This window comes from Sabethes cyaneus, chromosome 2 (genome assembly GCF_943734655.1).
Source record: "Sabethes cyaneus chromosome 2, idSabCyanKW18_F2, whole genome shotgun sequence".
NCBI lineage: Eukaryota > Metazoa > Arthropoda > Insecta > Diptera > Culicidae > Sabethes > Sabethes cyaneus.
Genome location: NC_071354.1, coordinates 99,270,575 through 99,292,659, shown reverse-complemented (window position 1 = coordinate 99,292,659; position 22,085 = coordinate 99,270,575). Strand labels below are relative to the sequence as shown.

Below are 22,085 nucleotides of genomic sequence, written 5' to 3'. Positions count from 1 at the left end.
TAAAAATTATCAAGTTTATCACGATTTTTTAGGAGAAATTTGATAAAAACGCCAAGTTTTGTTTGAATTTGAGTGTTCTATGATGAGTCAGAATTTTCTCTTACATCTATGCTGCCAAACTACATTTATTAATGGGCATTAAGTCATAGTCAGTAGCTGTTTCCTGTGTTATAACTTCATTATTATTATTGTCTTTGCTACTGGTGTTACAATTATAACCATCTTCACTATTGCTATCATTTCTGTTACTGTCACCTCTATTGTATAGTTTTGGATGTAATTATTAATAATTATTATTGTTATTTTCTCATTTCCCTCTTTTATTAGAGTGATTTGCATGTCTTGTGGCTAATCGCGTTAACGGTATTCAACGGTATCAAATTATCATGAATTACGCTGCTTGTCTCTCAAAGTCCTCTCCATTCTCGCTGCTGTCGTCGCGGTCGAACCCAGCGAATCTTTCGAAAAGCTTTATAGCCTCGGGAGGCATTATGTTTCTGTCCATTGCCCAATTCTGGCAGACTTTAACTGGAATTCTACTTCTACCTAGATATTGTTAGAGTATAGCTCTTCAAGTAAAAGCAGGTATCCGATTTTTTAACTGATTCAAGCGATAGCGAAGGGTTTTCCTCAGACCTCAGTATACCATCATTCTCACTTTTTAAAAATATGGTCGTAGTGCTTTAAATATGGCCATGTTATTCGTATTTCAATCGGATTTGTCGCTTCAATATAATTCTCACAAAGGGTTAGCAACTACGCTAACATCTTACCCAGTCTTGCTTCAGTGATAATTTGCACATAACATAATATATATATACACTAGGTTGACCCGTCGTGGCTAGCCACGATGCCAAAACCTTTGAAAATGTAATATGGTTTACAGTTCAGTAGCATGTAAAATTTATTAGTGGAACAGCTCTTAAATTGGCAACCTTTTATTAATTAAAACACATGTACTCTACGAAGGAAGCAAATGGGGCTTAGATAAAAGGGCAAAAATCGGTCAATCGCGAGGAACGTGCTGCTCGAGGGAGTACATTTTGAAAAAGTACTCAATTTTAGAACCGTGTCTCTATTCGGTCCCGTCAAAATCATGATTGTAGAAAATATCGATTAAATTATACCGGGCAGACGCTTGCTGTCCAATCCGGTATCACTCGTTTGACCACAACTACAAAAACAACCTTCGTTTTAGTAAACCGAACAAACACTTTGATTAGTTATTTGCTTGAAATCGAGTCAATGCAATACAAAATCTTTGGATATTGGAGATTTCGACGGCTTTTTTGCGACCCAGTTCTTTAAAAAATTAGAATACTTTTAATATACTTGAAATAAAATACTTTACAGTAAATATCTAAAGCTACTTCTACTAAATTCTTAAAGTTAGAACCCAAATTTACGGACTTCAATATTTATATTACTTTATATTGGGATATTTTAGGTCGGGTCAGTTTAGCAACAAAATATTGGGACAATATGTTCCACATAAAACACATTTTGGTGAATTCTTGCTTTTTTATCATCGAAGTTTGTATGTGTTTCTCGATAATACACCAGACTGTGTTTAAGAAAACACGCTACATCACCTCTGTGTGATTCAGATATCATCCCACACCTAATTCGGGAAGGGTTTTAGCTACGCTTCTCGTCAAAAACTCCGTAAGAAAGAAATGTAGGTATAAAGATACTCAACAGGATATGCGTTTTCGCGCTTTAATTGAGTATGCGCTACTTTGGCAGCTTCTGATAATGAATTATAGCTTGATTAAATCATAGGCTGCCCTTATCATCACGTGCCAAATCACACGTTTACTCCATCAATCTCAAACGGTTAACGTTTGTTTCAAAAATTTGTTTTAAAATCAAATGTTTTTATTCAAGCGAAATCACTATCGCATTATGTGGCAGCTTATCAAATTGCCTATTTCACCCACCCACCCACTGACTGTAATCATTGTTATCTTCACAACGCGTGTTGGAGTCTAGAAAATTTTTTATTCAACAGCTTGCTTGGATCTAGCGTTACAGTCAGACACAAGGAAACTATATATAGTAATAATAATAATATCTCAAAGTGAAGATCATGTAGAAGATCCGTCACCCACATCCTATCTCAGTGACAGGGATGCTGCAATTTGATGACTATCTGAGGAGCATACCGATAAAATAGGTTGACTACCGCTACAAATACGCAATGACTACCGGGAATAATATGAACGAGTGCTAGGCCTCCATTATATCACATCTGCTCTGTTTTTCGAAAGCTCTGGCAGTTTTTCAATAGTTCTAAGCGATAATATTAATATTGCTCTTGAATAATATTCCGCACAAAAATTCGGAAATTGACACCAACAGCTACAATACTGATGGCATGTAAGGTAACGGCTGTGGCTTTTAAGGAGCATAGATGGTTAAAGGGCGCTGGGTGGTCGTTGACATGGGTAGTTGGAGAGATGAGTAGCGTCCATTCTATCGAGTAGTCGGTCAGTAGTAGGATATGGGTAGGCATAGAATCTTAGAATTCTCGTGATATTACTAACCCGAAAACTACAATCATCGTGTTGACTAAAATTCTCCCCTTTTCTTTTCTTTTTCTTTTTATGGTCTGATGTGTATCGCTACTCCTCACGACGACAATAATGTTGTTGTGAGGGGCGTCAAGAGACCAGTCATAGGTGACTGCTATAGAGAGGACGGCCTGGAGACGTCGAAAGGCTAATATGTATTTGGAAACTCGAACAAGACAGACTAACATAGGCAGGGAGCGGATAAACCAAAGGAAGGAGAACATCAAGATAAGTACATTCATTCAATTTAATACTATTTATTACACAATTATAGCGGGTCTGCATAGATTCAAGTTCTGTTATCTCTTCTTCCTTCTCATTAATTCATCATCATCAACGCATTATGGAGCTAGCGTTGTCCGCAGGGACTCTTTCATCATTATCACAACCACCTTTTCTCAGCCTTGGACAGACTTCGCTCTAACTGCCCCACCTCGTGCTGCAAACGGAAACGTAAACGAATATTTATTTGTTTTCAATAAAAATACATTGTTTAACATATTTCTGTCAATGATCACAGAGAAATACGTACATTCAATGAACAACTTTTTTATGGTTAGCTAAATACTCCAAATTATTCAAATAATGTTTAAAATAGTTTATGAGCAGCTTGAATCCATATTTATTATTTAGATTATACGTGAAATACAATGAAGGTTTAATAGCATTTGGAAAGGATGGTCATCTTGCCCCGCAAGTTGGTAAAATTCTCAAAAATCGATAAATTTTTGCTCGTGAATATTTGATATGCGTTATAACTTTTAGCACCCAATATGCATGATACACTGCCTATATCACATAACAGTCCCATATGCATTTTCATCGTTTTTGAGTTAAATATCAGATTCTCTCTTTTTCTTGCTTTACTATCCATTAAGAATACAAAAAAGCTGTTTTTATTTCAAAAAGTCTGAAAAAAAAAATGAAGACAAATTGTCCCATCTTAAAAATAATCGCATATTAGTCCCACCAAATGTTTTTCCTGGGTATATTTTACTTCAATCCATATAAACAATATTTGTTGTTGTTTTTACGCTTGTTAATTATTAAAAATCATCAGTTAATTAATAAGTACGGGGTTGTTTCAAAGAAATTCCATACGGAAGTTAATTGAGTAATTTTCGTGTAAACGGAGCCACTAATGACACGTAAGGTCTTCAAATATTGAAACTCTTATACTTGATTTGAACTTGATTGGTTGGAAATGGTTAAAATATGAGAATTCTTAATACCTCAAAACAGTCGACCCCTCGTTCGCGAAGGGGCTAGATGGTTTAAAAAAAGTTTAATTTTTAGCAAAATATTGAAATATATATCATGAAATGTTTCCTGAATTTGCAATGAAACAACTAATAAATGGCATAGTTCTGTAAAGAAAAAGAACAGGTTGAAATTTCTGAAGTAAAAATTAAATTTTTTGGTGGTCATCTTGGATTTGGTCACTTTATTGGATTTTATGACAAAAATCGCCGTTTTCACCATGAGCTTCTCAACCGATTTTCATTTTAAGACCATTGGACACCATTGGAAAGCTGAAATAAATGCTATTCGTAGCATAACTACTTCTATCACAGAACGGTTGCGACTGAGAAGAGCTAAGACTGATATGCGATTATTTAGCTACTCGATGGCCTAAGTAATCGCATATCAGTCTCTACCTAATGTTTTATCGCAATTTTCACAAAAATGCAATGTTTTGATAAAGAAGTTATATTAAAGGTCTATGTCATTATATTATGTCGAAAAAATATGAATAAACTGTGCTCAACCGGTGAAATCACCAAAACAAGAAAAATACCTTCAAACGCTGTTTTCTCAACTCGATGATATTGCAGATGGAACTGATTGCGATTATAGGCAGAGGCAGTACAGGTTATAGAAAAGACTGTAAAAGATAACCTAGCGAGGGTTTTAAGCCCTTTGGTGCAGATTTCTTCGGATAGGGGTGGTAGGGGCAATATGGGCCACCTAAGCAAAACGCTTCATAAAACATGTAGCGCGTAATCAAAATTCTAATAATTGCCATAAACTTACGATTTGACATGTCTTTGATAAATTAACAATGTTAGAATATTGCTTGACTATGAACAGCCATCAAATTTAAATGTTTAAAAAATGATACTTTTTGCTTCGTTCAAAACCCATACGGGGCATAATGGGCCACCATGCGGGGCAATATGGGCACGTTAGTTAAACTTATCATTTTAGCCAGTTTTTACTGGAAAATAACATAAAAGATTATATCATATAGAAGAAAAGAGAAATGGTGACTATTTTGATTTCATTCAGCGGTTGTTTAATGATTGTTTCTATTTAACGATTTTTTTTCAGTTGAACAACATAGGCAACATGGCAGTTGAAGTGGCATAGATGAAAGACACAACTTTTGCTCTGTAAGCACTATTTTCGGGTTGATTGTTGCTTACAATTACGCAACATTATACTTGACTGTGTCATTTTTATGTTTATATTACTTTCCAGCCTTTATTGGTTATGTACAAAGTACAAATACCTTGCCAGGCATGCTCATTATGCCCCTTACAGCTATATGCTAATCAAAAATAATTATAATAAATGCGATAAAACAAAAAAAAAGATCTCAATTATACAAAGTAATTGTTCATATATGGTAATAGTAACCTTACATGGAGTGGAGAAGTCCATAGCACGCAACAAATGGCTATAGAGCTTATTTTGAGGGTTGCAATTCTTATAGTATTTTTACAATCCTGAATCGGCTCGAGCTTTTTCTCAATATCTCAGACATGTCAACGAATTTGGACGTGATTTTTGTTGAGATGCTTATTAAGAACATTATCAACAAGTTCATTAATCAAATTAGCGAAATTGATTGCCCAATATGCCCAAACGAACGATGGCCCATTTTGCCCCGTATGCTCATTATGCCCCTATTACCCCTATATTGATAGTGAGCTTAAGGTGGGTATCTTGCCCCGTGCGACCCTACGCAGAAAAACCCGACAAAAACGAAGAGCGACAAACCAGTTATTCTCTGCCTATAAAACAAACATATTGGGACAAATTAATATCTATTCACACTAGAGATGGTCGGGTATGGAAATTTGAATACCCGAACCCGACCCGTGCCCGATTAAGGAAAAAATTTAAAACCCGTACCCGACCCAAACCCGCAAATTTATCATTTTTAATACCCGAACCCGACCGCAACCCGTCGGGTACGGGACGGGCCCGGGTACCCGACTATCTTTAGTGTTAAATGTGGTCGATAGAGATACCCGACCCGACCCGTACCCGGTTTCAAAAACAAAAATTAAGAACCCGTACCCGACCCGAACCCGCAAATTATTTTTTTTCAATACCCGAACCCGACCCGAACCCGGCGGGTACGGGTACGGGTGCGGGTTTCGGGCAAATTTTCCGCTACCCGACCATCTCTAATTCACACCAGCATGCAGGACAACTTTCTATGAGAATATATTTTGATACACACTCGCTCTCACAAGCGCTTGTTGTTCTTGGTGATGCAGGTATATACAATAAAATATGTCTTTGACGCCAGTCGGCTGGTTAAAGACAATATTTTATCAGCAACTTGAACTGAAGGGACAAACAGCAAAAACCTTAAGGAAAAATATTGGTTTGCTCACGGCCGAAGCATTGGGATTCCGCTAAAACACTTTCACGACATGCTTGTGATCCTGATCACTAAGAGAACGCCGCATTTCTCCTTCTGTTCGTTGCTTAGAGTTTCGTAGTATCATTTAATCACACGGCTCACCGTTGACTGCACGATCCCGAGTTGTTTTTCTATGTCCCGATGAAAGAGTTGAGTAACTTGATGTGGGCACCCTTTAGGCTTTAATTCCTTACGATAGCGCGTATTCCGTTTACATTTTATATATATCAAATTTGACCCCTAATTCTAAGAAGTTAACCATCATTGCGACCATTTAAGTCTGTTGATGAAATAAATAAGTAAGAAATAAGTGATGCAAAATAAATGATTAATGCATCGTAGTTCCGCTATCTATAGAGTAAGGAGGGGTAAAAGTGCGAAGAGGGTAAAAGTGCGATTCAATGATTTATCAGTGCGGATTCCGAGTAAATTGACTACATTGGCATGGATGAGTGAGTACTTTGACAGCTTAAATCTATCGTAAACTTTGGTTGCTTACGGAACATAGTTGCTGAGTTATGGGTAAATGTTATTTTAGAACGGTTTTGATGTAATATTTTGTTGTACGGCAAATACGATATCAACAGGAAGATATTACTTGTTGACAAATTGTAGCAGCGTTTTACATCACTCAGATATCTCTCTTGAAATTGCGGTGAGAAGAATTTACAAAATATATTTCGCTTTTCCATAATTTAATCTAACCCCGTCAAACGCCTAGCGGGGCAAAAGTTCGATTTACTGACGGGGTAAAAGTTCGATTCATGGATCGAGAATCTAACTCATTTTACTGACGGGACGACGACACTATGCAAGTGCTTGCGACTTGTAAGGTACTGCGCGCGACGCTGTTCGTCTGTCAGCGAAAGTCAGGGCGAGGAGGGTAAAAGTGTGATGAAGGTAAAACTGCGATTTAATGATTTATTAATGATTTAGTGCAGATTCCGAGTAAATTGACTACATTGGCATGGATGAGTGACTACTTTGACAGCTTGAATCTAACGTAAACTTTGGTTGCTTACGGAACATAGTTGCTGAGTTATGTGCAAATGTTATTTTAGGGCGGTTTTGATGTAATTTTTCGTTATACGGGTAATACGATATCAACAGGTTGATTTTACTTGTTGAAAATTTGTAGCAGTGTTTTACAACACTCGCATATCTGTTTTGAAAATCCGGTGAAAAGAGTTTACAAAATATATTTAGTTTGTCCATAATTAAATCAAACCCCGTCAAGCGCCTAGTGGGGCAAAATTGCGATTCATGAACAAGGCAAAAATGTATAGCTAATTAAATACAATTTTGGCACTATATTACAGATACTAGAAATGGAAGATCTGCAGAAAACTGTGTGCTCTACAGATGTTGGTCGAAGGAAAACAATGTTTTCCGCTGATGAAACAAAAAACAAACGTTTGGGAAAGTTTCGATCTGATGGAGGCTGCAATACACCAGCGCAAAATAGGAAAGGTGTAAATTGAGAATATTCCTTACCGAAACATACCGCAGATTGAAGATAATATGGTTTTGTAAGCTACTGCTGTGTTAATTTCATGGATTCGAGCTTCGCACTTTTGCCCCGCGCTAATCGAACTTTTGCCCCGCTAGTGGGGTAAAAGTGCGAATCGGCACTTGATCAGAAGAATGAAGAATTTATTTTCAATAACACTATTATTCCAGATGATTTATAGTTGAATGTAAAGACTTTGAGTAGCTGCATCACTATAAAATATATTTGGTTGTTGTCCTTCTTTATATCTCGCGAAAATTGATGACAACTTCAAACATCGCACTTATGCCCCGCCTTACTCTATAGTTAATCGAAAACGCAATAGGTCTGCGCGAAACTTCTTAGATTTGATATTTGAAAGCAAAAGAAAATCCTCCAGTTTCGTACAAAATTTTATCGTAGCACTGCTTAATCTAACAGATATTTTCCTTATTCCACAGTACTGCCTAATTGACCTTAACATCAACGTACGCAATTTTCGCCGACCAACAGTCGAAGACATTCTTCGATATCGTATCGTAGTGGTGACGCTGAATATCTCGATGGAGCTGGCATCGCTAGATTTACCGAAAGGGCATTTCACTCATATCTTTCTAGACGAAGCCGCTCAGGCGATGGAATGTGAGGCTATCATGCCGTTGGCGCTAGCCACTGAGAAAACTAGGATTGTTCTGGCTGGAGATCACATGCAAATGTCCCCTGAATTGTTTTCCAACTTTGCAAAAGAACGTAAACTGCACATTTCGCTGCTCGAACGATTATATGACCATTATCCAAACGATTTTCCGTGTAAGATACTGCTGTGTGAAAATTATCGTGCTCACGAGGCGATCATCAAATTTACTTCGGAGTTGTTTTACGAACAGAAATTAATCGCTTCCGGTAAACAGCCCAGACATGAGAAGTTCTATCCTCTAACCTTTTTCACTACCAGAGGTGAGGATGTTCAGGACAAAAACTCCACCGCCTTTTACAATAACTCAGAGGTATATGAGGTTGTAGAGCGTGTTTGCGAACTACGAAAGAAATGGCCCAGTTCATGGGGCAAGATCAATGACCAGAGTATTGGAATTATGACTCCGTATGCCGATCAAGTCTTTCGTATTCGATCTGAACTTAGAAAACGCCGAATGGGTGGTATCAGTGTGGAAAGAGTGTTGAATGTGCAAGGAAAACAGTTTCGGGCAATTTTTCTATCCACTGTAAGAACTCGGCGAACCTGTAACACGAATGCTAGCGAAGTAGGTAGTGTATCCGAAGACGTAGATTACGGATTTTTGAGTAATTCTAAATTACTAAATACGGCTATTACCCGAGCGCAAAGTTTGGTAGCGGTGGTGGGAGACCCGGTCGCCCTGTGTTCGATAGGCCGCTGTCGAAAGGTGTGGGAACGATTTATTGAGATATGCTATCAAAACAAAAGCCTTTTCGGGATAACTTGGTCATTATTAAGGTCTCAACTTGATGGCGTTGAATTGAAGAAAACTTACGTGCTGAATCCACTGGCACCAGAATTTATCCCGCGAGCTTTACAAGCTGAAGCGTACCTAAGAGAACAAGCGGCAAACGTTACTAACCAGTACCATCAACAGCCTCCACATCATGTCCAGCATGCAAACAACTTCCACCACCAAACAGGTCAAAATTTTACCGGTAATCATGGCGTTTCTACGGGTGGCATGATTCGGCAGATAGCGCCTCCAATGCAACAACCGCCAACCCCTTACCTTGGTCATGGCCCGGGCCCCGGATCACATTCTGGCCATCCTCCCATACCACAGCAATCTCAGCAACAATATCCCTATCAAAATCATATGTTCTTTTATCAGCAACAACAACAGCAGCAGCAGCAACAACCTCAACAACAACCAATGCGCGGGCCGCCCCCTCACCCAAACGCTCTAGGGCCACCTGTACCTCAAAGTATCCAACAGGGTGGACCGTCTGCTTTTCAACAGAACAATCCAACAAATTTGTGGAATACGTCAAACACTACTGGTCATTTTCCAATGGTTCCATCCCCTGGCGGACGAAATACGCCACCTGGATGGCGGCTTCCACAGAAAAATACAGTTCAACAAGTTCGTCCTCAACTGCCGCAGCATCAACACTTGCCTTTAGCTGCAAGTGGACGGCCTTTGATTCCACCACCCATGCGAAGCCCCGTATCGCAACAGCAGCAGCTATCGGCTGTTCCACCGATGCCTTATTTACAACAACAGCAAAATAAAACTCTTCAAAGCTATGGCCCGTTCCCACATCACCAACAGCATCCTCCTAACTTAAATCACCATCATCAACCACAACAGCCACAACAACAACAGCAACAACAGCAGCAGCAACAACAATCACATCAAATGCATCAAAGTCATATACGTCCAATACTAGGAGGTCCAATCAGTCCCAGTTCCTACCAACAACAGCAGCAGCAACAGCCCTCTTCGTTGTACTCTCAGCTAGATCCATATCTGTCGAACCTTTCCAATGACCTCATGGCCTCAATAACAGTGCGTGCATCTCAAATGCAACTGCCTCCAGCGCATTCACAACAAACAATGTTACATCAAGCAACAGCGAAAACTTTAAACCCACTTAGACTTGATGATCGTCACGCTATGGATAAGGATATTCAATTCCTACAAAATGTTCACATCCCCGAAAAATTTGGACAAATGTCACAGCCTGCATCGCTACAACAACACCCGAATCAGCATCATTCCAACAACACAGCTGTCACTGCAGATTTTAATCATTTGCTGCCACCGAATATGAGTTTCCTGGATGTAGCTCTCCAGTCGAAAGAATTTCAGTATACATGGTTTATTAGGCTTGTCGAAACACAAGGGTTAGAAGCAGCTAACAAATTTAACGATATACTACGACAGGTTCCAACGCTAGCATCTTCAACTTCCCAACCACAACCACAACAACAACATCAAATCCAAAAGAAAATAAATCAGCCAATGCCATCTCCAGCGGAACTACTATTGGACAATATTCTGAACAAAGATATTCTTGGATCAAATAACATGCAGCATCCAACCACAATGCTACATCCACAACAGAATATCGGTTCAGCTCTTACTAATGGAAATGCACTTCTTGGTTCAAATAACTCTAAAGGATTACTAGAAAGTGTCGATTTATTCGGAAACCTATCTTCTTCGCTGACACCTACGGAGTTGCCTCAACTAATCAATTCAAATCCGGCATCATCGACCCAACAGTCTGTACCCCTTTACCGCCGCCAAGCTGGTCAAAATTATCAGAATAGTGCTGGTTCATCGTCTACTGCTCAATCCATAACATCGTCTACGCCAGATTTGCTAGATAACCACCTGCAACAATCACTTTTCGATGCTATGGAAGGAAAATTACATCCGAACAATAGCAGCAATGCCAATATGCTATTTGGTAGCACGCAAAACCAGAACCAGTTTGCTGCCGCTGATCAAGCCAACGGTTTCCAGGGATTCGCTTCCATAAACAATATTGCAGCCAGTTTGATACAACAACATAACTTGAATAATCGTGAATTATTGTTGCATCAATTACAACAACAGCAACAGCAACAACATCATCACCATCATCAGCAGCATCATTTGCATGATAACCGAAATGTAAACACAAGCACCGTGGAAGAATTGTTGAGTCGACAGAATCAAACCTACGCCAGTGTGCTTAGCCAGGGAGGAAATCTTGCACAAAGCGCTAACAAACAACTTGGAGCGCCGAAAGATGGTAATAGTTTGGATGGTGGAGCTGTGTCCAACTCCGGTGCCGGTGATCCTTTTGCAGCACTCCGGGAGCTTGGTCGAAAAAGTAATGGCTTCTACAACTACTTTCAGTGAGCATGGAAACCAGTTTTGACAAGAGGAGGAGAGAGGTAAGTGCATTCTATACCATTCAATTTTAACCTTTATATCTAGCTTCTGTTAACTGGACCTTCTGAAGTCAAAATTTTGACATAGGACTACGTCTGTGTTTACTATACTGGGCAGGTCTTGGTGAGAACGAAAACGGAACTGTAACGTTTGAATGCAAGATTTCAAACATCAATCATTTTTCTACCCCTACATGGATTACAGCCATTATACAACTTTAAACAGTCAAACTTGATTGAAAAGCTATGCTTTTCAATTTTTAACCAATCACATGCAAGCACACTTTTTCCTTCCGTTGCCCCAAACGACGATTTTATACACCTGCAATTTCGCTGGCTTCGGTTGCAGAAAAAAGTGACCAAGCCATCCCGTCCCGATTATTCTTCCCAGAGAAACCTAGACGAAATTGATGTCCTGAAAGTAAACCGTATCGAAGAAGTGCACAGCCACCCTTTTTTTCAACTAGTTTTCTCGATCAGTCACCTAAATCCAATTAAAACTAATGTCTAGCACGAACACGTAGGTCTAGCAGAATAATATATTGTGTATTTTAATGAAAAAAGGAATCGCATTTTAAAGCTAGCGATTCTTTTGTTCCCGAAGTGGTTGGAGACATTTATTCTGGTTCATCTTACCTGAAAAGGGTAGCTGTGGAATACGATACGGTGTTAACACACCAACTTCGTCCAAAATTAAAGAGATTTGGTTCAAATATTGTTTACACAAGTAGAAACAACCAAAACAGATTGAGGTCTACAAAAGATAAAATTGAATTGTTAAACAGAGCAGGGCTTTACAAAATTGCTTATAGCCACTGTGAAAAAGTTTACATTGGACAAACTAAAAGGAAAACGGATACCTTTCCATTTTAAGTCTTTTAACTCGTTTTCAAAATATTATCACGATGGATCTTTTTGTCAAAAATCAAAACTGTACTGCACATTTAATATGAATTCTTTTTATTTCTATTTACACTTTGGAAGCATATGAAGGTTTTATTAGTTATTATTTCGTTTTGTTTAATAAATCAAAACTACGAAGCATACTTGAAAGAATTTACAATGTGCATGTTTCATCGTAACATAACATAAACTTCAAACATAAAACTTTTAAACTGCTTTGCTAAACCACTTAAATTATTGATAGCAAAAAAACTAATGTAAAATAGCACTTTTATGAGCGATTGCACCCTTTTGATGGTAATTTTTTTACAATCAGCAATAAACTAAATAAAGATTTGATTGATTACAAGGCTTCTTCAAATGTCTCGATTTGTCCCAGCTTCAAATGTATGTAGTTTGTTCATTTTGTATCCCAACAAACACCGGTTTTGATCACCGGACACATTTACCTCTGCCCACAGGTACATGCGAAGTATCGAGAGAGTCCTCGTTACACTATTTTTCACCTTAAGGTGAAAATTGGAAATTGAAATACACGCCAACAGCCAACAAGCAAGAAATTTCCCAGATTTTAAAACGAAAAAGGCGCTTTTACTTATTTTTCGATGGGCTGATTACACAATATTTGTGACGATTTTGTTATATAAATTTTACAAAGAAACCAAAGTTTAAATGTTTCAATTTAAAAACGAAAAATTTGCTGCGTCTAAATTTTCATCTAATTTTAACTTCTACTCTTTATCAGAAATAAACTAATCCAGGTCGAAACTTACTTTACTTTTTTGGCGACTATCCGCTTATCGAATCCATGTCCAGGGGCGGACTGGCCCACCGGGCAACCGGGCAAATGCCCGGTGGGCCCCAGTAAAAATTTCGTTGTTACACAAAATGAGATTTTCCAAAATTTTTATTTCAGTTAAACTCTTTCTACGACTCACGAATGTTCAATTCCTGGGGCCCCATGATTCATGAAATCAACCGATTTGATGATTGAAAATTCAGCTTCGAATGGGACTGTTGGGGTCCCGAACTTTAAACCAAAATTTCTTTTTCAATTAAACTCTTTCTATGACTCACGAAAGTTCGATTGCTGGGGCCCCATGATTTATGAAATCAACCGATTTGATGATTGAAAATTCAGCTTCGAATGGGACTATTAGAGCCTCGAACTTTAAACCAAAATTTCTCTTTCAGTTAAACTTTTTCTATGACTCACGAATGTTCGATTGCTGGGGCCCCATGATTCATGAAATCATTTAAGTTGAGCTGTTGGGGTCCAAGCTCCGAAAATATTACCAGCTTCAATTCAGAGTGTTTAAAAGTAGAATTAGTATTTCATCCGCAGTTATTTGACTACTTATAAATATTGAACTGTCGGCTTAAGCTCCATACTCAGTTTACTTCAGCGACGGTCCGTTATAGATCCTGCGCCGAATGAATTCGGCCTTTCTTCAAACCCCTCGAACACCAGCTGAACGTGCATCATCCTCGATAGCGCACATCTATCAGTGCGATGTCTACTCCGCAGTCTACGGCCTCTTCTTGATTCTCTGCTTAAAATAATTTTGGCTACTCTTTCGTCGGGCCTTCTAGACACGTGACCAATCCAGCGCAGACTGCCACACTGTGCTATCTTCATTATAACAGCATATTTGCATTCTTAAGATAGCTCGTGGTTCATGCGTCTGCGCTACACTCCATCTTGGATTTTGCCAAATTTTACGCTAAAACCCCAAGCATTCGTCGATCAGCTTCTTTTAGCGTCCATGATTCATGTCCGTAAAGGGATTAGTGTTCTCTAGAGCGTCTGTTTTACGCGAATTTGCAAGCTACGGGACTTCAGCTATAAAATGTAATGCCTGCGTAAAGGCCAAATCGCAGCTGTAATTAGTCGTTTTATTTTGCGACTTACATCGTTGTCACATGTCACGAGCATACCAAAATATATTCAGTTCTGGCCCACCGGGCAACCGGGCAAATGCCCGGTGGGCCCCAGTAAAAATTTCGTTGTTACACAAAATGAGATTTTCCAAAATTTTTATTTCAGTTAAACTCTTTCTACGACTCACGAATGTTCAATTCCTGGGGCCCCATGATTCATGAAATCAACCGATTTGATGATTGAAAATTCAGCTTCGAATGGGACTGTTGGGGTCCCGAACTTTAAACCAAAATTTCTTTTTCAATTAAACTCTTTCTATGACTCACGAAAGTTCGATTGCTGGGGCCCCATGATTTATGAAATCAACCGATTTGATGATTGAAAATTCAGCTTCGAATGGGACTATTAGAGCCTCGAACTTTAAACCAAAATTTCTCTTTCAGTTAAACTTTTTCTATGACTCACGAATGTTCGATTGTTGGGGCCCCATGATTCATGAAATCAACCGATTTGATGATTGAAAATTCAGCTTCAAATGAGACTGTTGGGGCCCCGAACTTTAAACCTAAATTTCTCTTTCAATTAAACTTTTTCTATGACTCATGAATGTTCGATTGCTGGGGCCCCTTGATTCATGAAATCATACGGTTTGATGATTGAAAATTCAGCTTCAAATAGGATTATTGCGGCCCCGAACTTTAAACCAAAATTTATACTTCAATTAAACTTTTTCTATGACTCACGAATGTTCGATTGCTGGGGCCCCATGATTCATGAAATCATTTAAGTTGAGCTGTTGGGGTCCAAGCTCCGAAAATATTACCAGCTTCAATTCAGAGTGTTTAAAAGTAGAATTAGTATTTCATCCGCAGTTATTTGACTACTTATAAATATTGAACTGTCGGCTTAAGCTCCATACTCAGTTTACTTCAGCGACGGTCCGTTATAGATCCTGCGCCGAATGAATTCGGCCTTTCTTCAAACCCCTCGAACACCAGCTGAACGTGCATCATCCTCGATAGCGCACATCTATCAGTGCGATGTCTACTCCGCAGTCTACGGCCTCTTCTTGATTCTCTGCTTAAAATAATTTTGGCTACTCTTTCGTCGGGCCTTCTAGACACGTGACCAATCCAGCGCAGACTGCCACACTGTGCTATCTTCATTATAACAGCATATTTGCATTCTTAAGATAGCTCGTGGTTCATGCGTCTGCGCTACACTCCATCTTGGATTTTGCCAAATTTTACGCTAAAACCCCAAGCATTCGTCGATCAGCTTCTTTTAGCGTCCATGATTCATGTCCGTAAAGGGATTAGTGTTCTCTAGAGCGTCTGTTTTACGCGAATTTGCAAGCTACGGGACTTCAGCTATAAAATGTAATGCCTGCGTAAAGGCCAAATCGCAGCTGTAATTAGTCGTTTTATTTTGCGACTTACATCGTTGTCACATGTCACGAGCATACCAAAATATATTCAGTTCCTCTTCGACACAACCACCATTTGGATTTCCACGCCATGTAGTTCGTTTTGGCGGTGTTAATGGAAAGTCCCAATTTCTCAGTAAATGACCTAAAGGCTTCTTTCGCTGCTCTACTTTTGATTTTGGTATATCGACGTCATCCGCAAAATCAAAAAGCACGTGAGGTCTCATCTGCTATTCTGACTCATAATTTTTACTCATCCAGCGTCACACGAATCAACGTAACTAGTCCTGTGAGAAAACCATGTCCTAGCGTTAACTGTCACAGCTCATTTCGTTTGACTGAATCGTATGCCACCTTGAAATCCATAAAAATATTATGAGCCTGCAAGTTGTACTCCCGGAACTCGTCAGTTACTAGACGCATGGTAAATATCTGATCCATCGAGAATGGACCCTCATGAAAACCAGCTTGATACTCGCCAACGAAGAACTCAGCTAACAGACTCAGTCTAAAACACAGAATAGGGAGAGCACCTTATACGCAAAATTGAGTAACGTAATGCCTCGATAGTTTTTACTCTCATGTCGATGTCAGTTTTTAAAATTATGGGACATGAGGCCAATCAACCACTCCTCTGATATTTATTTTCCTCCCATATTCTGTTCCTGACAATGAGGTGGCGAATTGTTTCGTACAACTGCTCGCTCCCCGTTTTTAGAAGTTCAGCCGGGATACCATCCTTTACAGCAACCTTACCGTTTTTCAGCTCACTGATTGCTCTTTTGACCTCCTCCTGTGTTGGTGGCTCCACAGTTTGGCCTTCGCTCAAAATTCTTATCGTGTCTTCGTGTTTACTTCTCTATTCAACAGCGTCTGGAAATACTCTTCCACTTGGCTGCTACCGTCGTTTGGTCAGTAAGCAGGTTGCCAGCACTATCATTGCACATCACAGGCATGGCAAAATTCTTGCACCTGACCGTTTTGTGAAAACTCCGTGTGACGTTGCTGACGAACCTTTCTTCTGGACCGGCGAGCACGTGCTCTTCGTACTGGCGTTTTTAGATGGTGGGTTCTTTTTTCCGCAGTTCTAACAGGATGAACCAAAAAGATTCGCGCAGAGTCTCGGGCATTCCTCACATTGAAATCGTGAGAAGGTATTCTACAGAGGATTCGCACAGAATACCTTGCTTATAGAAGCATGATTCTTGTAGGAGAATCCAAGAGTTGAATCCCAGGGATAGCTATAATTCGGCACGGGAATCGCCTGCACTATGAACTGTTCTGTTCTGACGTGTAGACGCAGTAAGCTACTCATATATATTGAACTATTGACATCATATCATTTATTACGCAAATCAAATCAAATGTTCACGCTGCGGCAGATCCTCCAAAAAGTCCACGAATAGAGAATTCAACGGACAATTATTTCATTGATTTCAAAGTTGCGTATGATACCATCGACCGTAAAATCATGGCCATTCTAACTTCGCAGGGGACTTTATCAACGTGATGGTTCCTCATGTGGGCTGTTCAACATGCCGTTACAGGATGTTATCAAAGAAGCAACACACAGGCACAATCTTCAGCAAATCTAGTTAGTTCGTCTGTTTTCCCAATGAAATGGATATTGTCGATAGAACAGCATCTGGGGTGGTGACTGAACAAACTAAAACTCAAAGCAGCGAAGATTGGGCTGAAGAAAAATGCGTCAAAACTAAAGTACCGTGAACCGCTAATATGACGCACATGCTAAAAGCTGGTAACTCGGTCCTAATAACGACTGAGTTTGTTTTGTTTTGAGCATCGAGCCGCTATGCTGCCCGTTCTCCCGATACTCGACACTCGACAGTGCCTGAGTCGAGTCGAGTTGCACGACATAACTTACAAAATAGAGCCCATATTCATTCGATTTACTGTCCTTGTAACGCTGATGTCTTTTGAGTAGATGTCTTTTTTTGTGTTAATTTACTATCATGACAATATTGCAAACTGGGGCCCTTAATATCAAAGGTCCGGTGGGCCCTTTGGCTCCCAGTCCGCCCCTGCCATGCCGAATTCAGGAGACGTCTCCACTATTCTCGGTCTTGGGCTGCCACTCTCCAGTCGCCCCTAATATCCGCTGCTCTAGCATCCAAGTAAACAGCGCTCATCCAACGGGTACGGGGTCTGCCTCGAAGTCATCGGCCTCTGTCGGGTTCTCTGCTGAATATTGTTTTCGCTGGTCTCTCATCCGGCATCCTTCCTACGCGGCCAGCCAATTGCATCCTGTCGTGTTTTAGCCACTTCACAATATCCGCATCTTTGTATACTTGGTATATTTAATGGTTAATAATGCGCCCACACCACACTCCCTGTTCTAATATTGATAGAATGATCTTACGCTCAAAAACACCAAGAGCTCGTCGGTCGCTCTCTTTCAACATCCACGCTTCCTCACCGTAGAGTACCACCAAAAGAATTAGCGTCTTGGTGAGCGTGAGTTTTGTGCGGAGCTGCAGGCTACGGAAGCTCAGCTGGCTACGTAATCCGTATAAAGCGCTGTTGATAGCCGATATTCGCCGTTTTTACTTTACAGCTCACATCGCTGTCACATGTCACTAACTACCAAGATCAAATTCGTCGACCACTTCAAAAGTCTCTCCATCGGTCACCTCCGCAGTTTCACCTCCGCATCACCTCCGAAGGGCTACCATGCTCTCTACCAGCTACCATATGCTTTGTTTTGGTAGAATTTATTATAAGCCCTATCATCGCATCTTCGTTCTTCTGTGTGCCTCTTCCACAACTCTACGGTTAACAACGATGATATAGATGTCGTCCGCAAACTCTAGGAGCATGTGAGATTTCTTGATGATGCTACCGCTTCTCTGCACGCCTGTCCTTCGAATAGCACCGTCCCATGCAATGCTGCATAGTTGCATAGGTAAATAGTTCCTCCTCAGTCCACCCCTTTAGTATAACCTGAAGGATTACACAATACAGTCGTTCGCTATCGACTTTCAAAAGTTTGCCCGGGATGCTGTCTTTTTCAGCTGCTCTGTCGTTTTTCAGCTCTTACTGCTTTTCTAACCTCGTTCAAAGTTTGTGGATCCACAGCTTGTCCATCATCCTCAATCGCTATCCTATTTCTGTTAACCGGTCCATCTTGTTCACCATTCGTACATGGAAATGTTGTTTCCAACGCCTAGCTACCTCTGACCTTTCTGTAATCAATCAATTCGGTATTTTTCCCCTCCTTGTCGTTGCGCATAACAGTGCTGGCGTTTCTTACGACGGTGAAGTCTATTTTTGGGTGCTCTAGCATCTCGGTATCGCTCTCTGCTCTGGCGTGCCACCGTTGCAACCAATATGTGACTTGTTGTGACTTCTGGCTCGATTCTTGTCATCAGTACCCGGAAGGATTGCACATCTGCAACATCAAAAAAGTACCGATCATCAACCAGAACGTGGTCGACCACTTAGTGGTCCATGCTCACCCCGCCGGTCCGGCAGAATAATCTCCACTGCTAACGATTACTAACTATGACTTTCACATGTTGCCTGGACAGGCTCTCGTCAACAGCCCGGATGTCGTTGGCTAAATGCGTCTCAATGAGTCTCTGGGCCTGCCTCTTCTTCGTTGTCCTTGCGTATTTCAATCGGGTGCTTCTCTATTGGTATCGACCGTTGATGATATCAACGCTCTCGCTTTAAGTACGCCTACACCTAACCATGTCCTTAGTAAGGGAATAGAGCATTTAACGACAAAAGAGACACAGTAATTTGCCTATATTCATAATGTCTTTCCGTATTGGTACTTAAGATAACGCAAGGTACCAGCAAGATGCCCATATTGTCAGTTCTTAAACTGGTCTATAGATCATGATTCATGCATTACCACGACTGTTGGTAATATTATTTTTCTTTTACTGTTTTTTTCAGTATGACTTCATTCTATCCTGCATGGAAGAAACACAGAATGGAACAGCAGTAGGAATGTTATTGGATTAAGCAAATTGTATGAAGTTTTCAATCGAAAAACATAAAAAAAAACAAAAAAAAAGGAAAAAATATTAAAAACCCAAAAAGTTATGTCTACTTATATTTATCTAAAACACGTATATAACATATTATAATTAATAATTTATAAAAAACAAAATAAAAAAGAAACATAAAGAAAGCTATATTATCCTTCACTGCAACATTAATTATTATTACAGTTAGTATTTTTTTTTGAATTTTCAATACGCAAGTGAACATACATAATCAATTTTAGTTTCTTTTCCTCTAAGTCAAACCAATCTAAAATAAACTGAAATTAGTAACTATGGTATATTGAATTATTTCCATTTCTGAAATTGCATCAGTTCTATAATTCATTTTACATCTACTGGTAGCAGCTCGGTAATATCAAAAAATTAAACAATATCAACTATACTGCAGTAATAATCTGATTCAAGGTTTTTTAATCAGCTTACAGTTTTGTATACAAAAACGAAATTGCCTAGTTTTTCTTATATTTTTTTCTTTTAAATAAAACCCTGTGGGAGAGTTAGACGATATGTATTAATGTATACTTGATATATATATGATCGAAGCTAGAACAAGGACGATCTAATCGTTGCATAGAATGCCTACTAAAAATACAAACCTTCTTTGGCTTATTACTTTTCTTTCCGATATAAGTTTCTTACTATATAAGTTTTATAGCAACAATATAATTTTATTGTATTAGTTAGAATTAATGTATTTGGAAGATGCTCTCATTTTATATAACAAACTAATGGTTTAAAAATAATTATTGAAAAAAAAAACAAAAATAAAAAAAAGTTACAAAAATGAAAAGTTGCAAAAATATGAATGTAAACACGTAGAAATAATTGCCCCGTTTGAAGGTGATATTTCTCAGTGATGTTTCATACTAAATGGAATCCGTCGTTTTCGGGGAAAACCGAAAAATGACAGAACAGAACAACACTACGAAATTCCAAATTACTACTGAATCAGTGCTGAGAAAAATCTCTCCATCGGTAATACATAGTCCTTAAAGTGTAATAATTATATTATATCACAAAATTACAAAAATCAAAAAAAAGTTAAAAATTTAAAAAATCCAAAAAACTATTATTGATGAAAACTAGTATTTAATGTAACTGTATATGTAAAAACAAAATTATATATGAAATATTACTTGAAAATTTAGCAACAGACAAAGCAACATTTAAAACTGGCAGAAACATTTGCAGAAAATGCAAAATAAAATCACTTAAATGTACTTTTTATTAAAGAACAACCTCTATTAATGACCTTCTTTTTTAGGTATGTGATTACTAAAATAATAATTTACCTTTTAATTACTATACAAAGAAATGCTCCACGATTGTGTAGTTTTTTTTATAGAACTGGAACGGACTGTAATGACTTTGCAGGATTCTTTACAAACATATTTTTAAAAATTAGTATTACAGAAAGATAAAAAGATAAAAAATTAGTTCACGATTATACTATAAATAGCCATTTTGCCACTAGCTCATTGTCTTAAGATCATCAATTTTCTTATAAAACTTGAATTTTAATGCATAATTTATGACAATCTATTAGTGACGATATTTGGTCGGTGTTAAGTCAGACCGAACCAAGTGACAAAACTCTGATTTCGAGAAAAACGCGTTCAAAGTTTGCTGCTCCGTATGGTTTATAGCTATCAATCGTCCGAATTCATCTCATAACTCTGGTTGTTTGCAACATTTATGCAGCGTGATTAGAATAAAATGTAGCTTAGAAAATTCTTGATCGTTTGCTGTCATTAATTCATTTTTTTTAAACTTTGCGATTTGGTCCGGTCTGATTTAACACCGACCATTTATAGTAGCTTCTGATAAATACTTCTTGGGTTTACTTATTTTTCGTGCTTATAAAATTATCAATCTTGAAGTTTTTGATTCGTACATTTGGTGATTTTGTCAACTGTTACGTCAACTGGCTCATACTCTGACGTTCTTCTGTTCCTTTACTGTAGATTGCATACTGCAATTACCGTATGCTTTTGATTATATTCAATGATATCCATAAAGGCAGTCTAATAACATGAAACTTTTGTCCATAAGTGGTCTGATTCTTTGTATAGTAATAAAAAGATTCGGTTTAAAAAAATTCGAAATCAAGCCTTTTCTGCATGGTCTGCGTATAAAGCTAAACTTATAAATTATTTTAGTATATATTGAAGCTGATTTGTGAAATGATCAATTTGAAAACACGTTTAGAAACAACT

At 38.7% G+C, this 22,085-nt stretch overlaps 1 protein-coding gene across 2 annotated transcripts in view; it reads left to right on the top strand.

Moving 5' to 3' along the window:
• Positions 1 to 19,991, top strand: part of LOC128734238 (probable helicase with zinc finger domain) — a 29,259-nt gene extending 9,268 nt beyond the window's left edge. For both annotated transcript variants that reach the window (XM_053828310.1, XM_053828309.1), the window contains 2 exons: positions 8,182 to 11,627; positions 19,757 to 19,991. In XM_053828310.1, the coding sequence (XP_053684285.1) occupies positions 8,182 to 11,592 (3,411 nt within the window). In that variant the 3' untranslated portion in view covers positions 11,593 to 11,627; positions 19,757 to 19,991. The remainder of the gene's footprint in view (positions 1 to 8,181; positions 11,628 to 19,756) is intronic.
• The last annotated feature ends 2,094 nt before the right edge of the window (positions 19,992 to 22,085 follow it).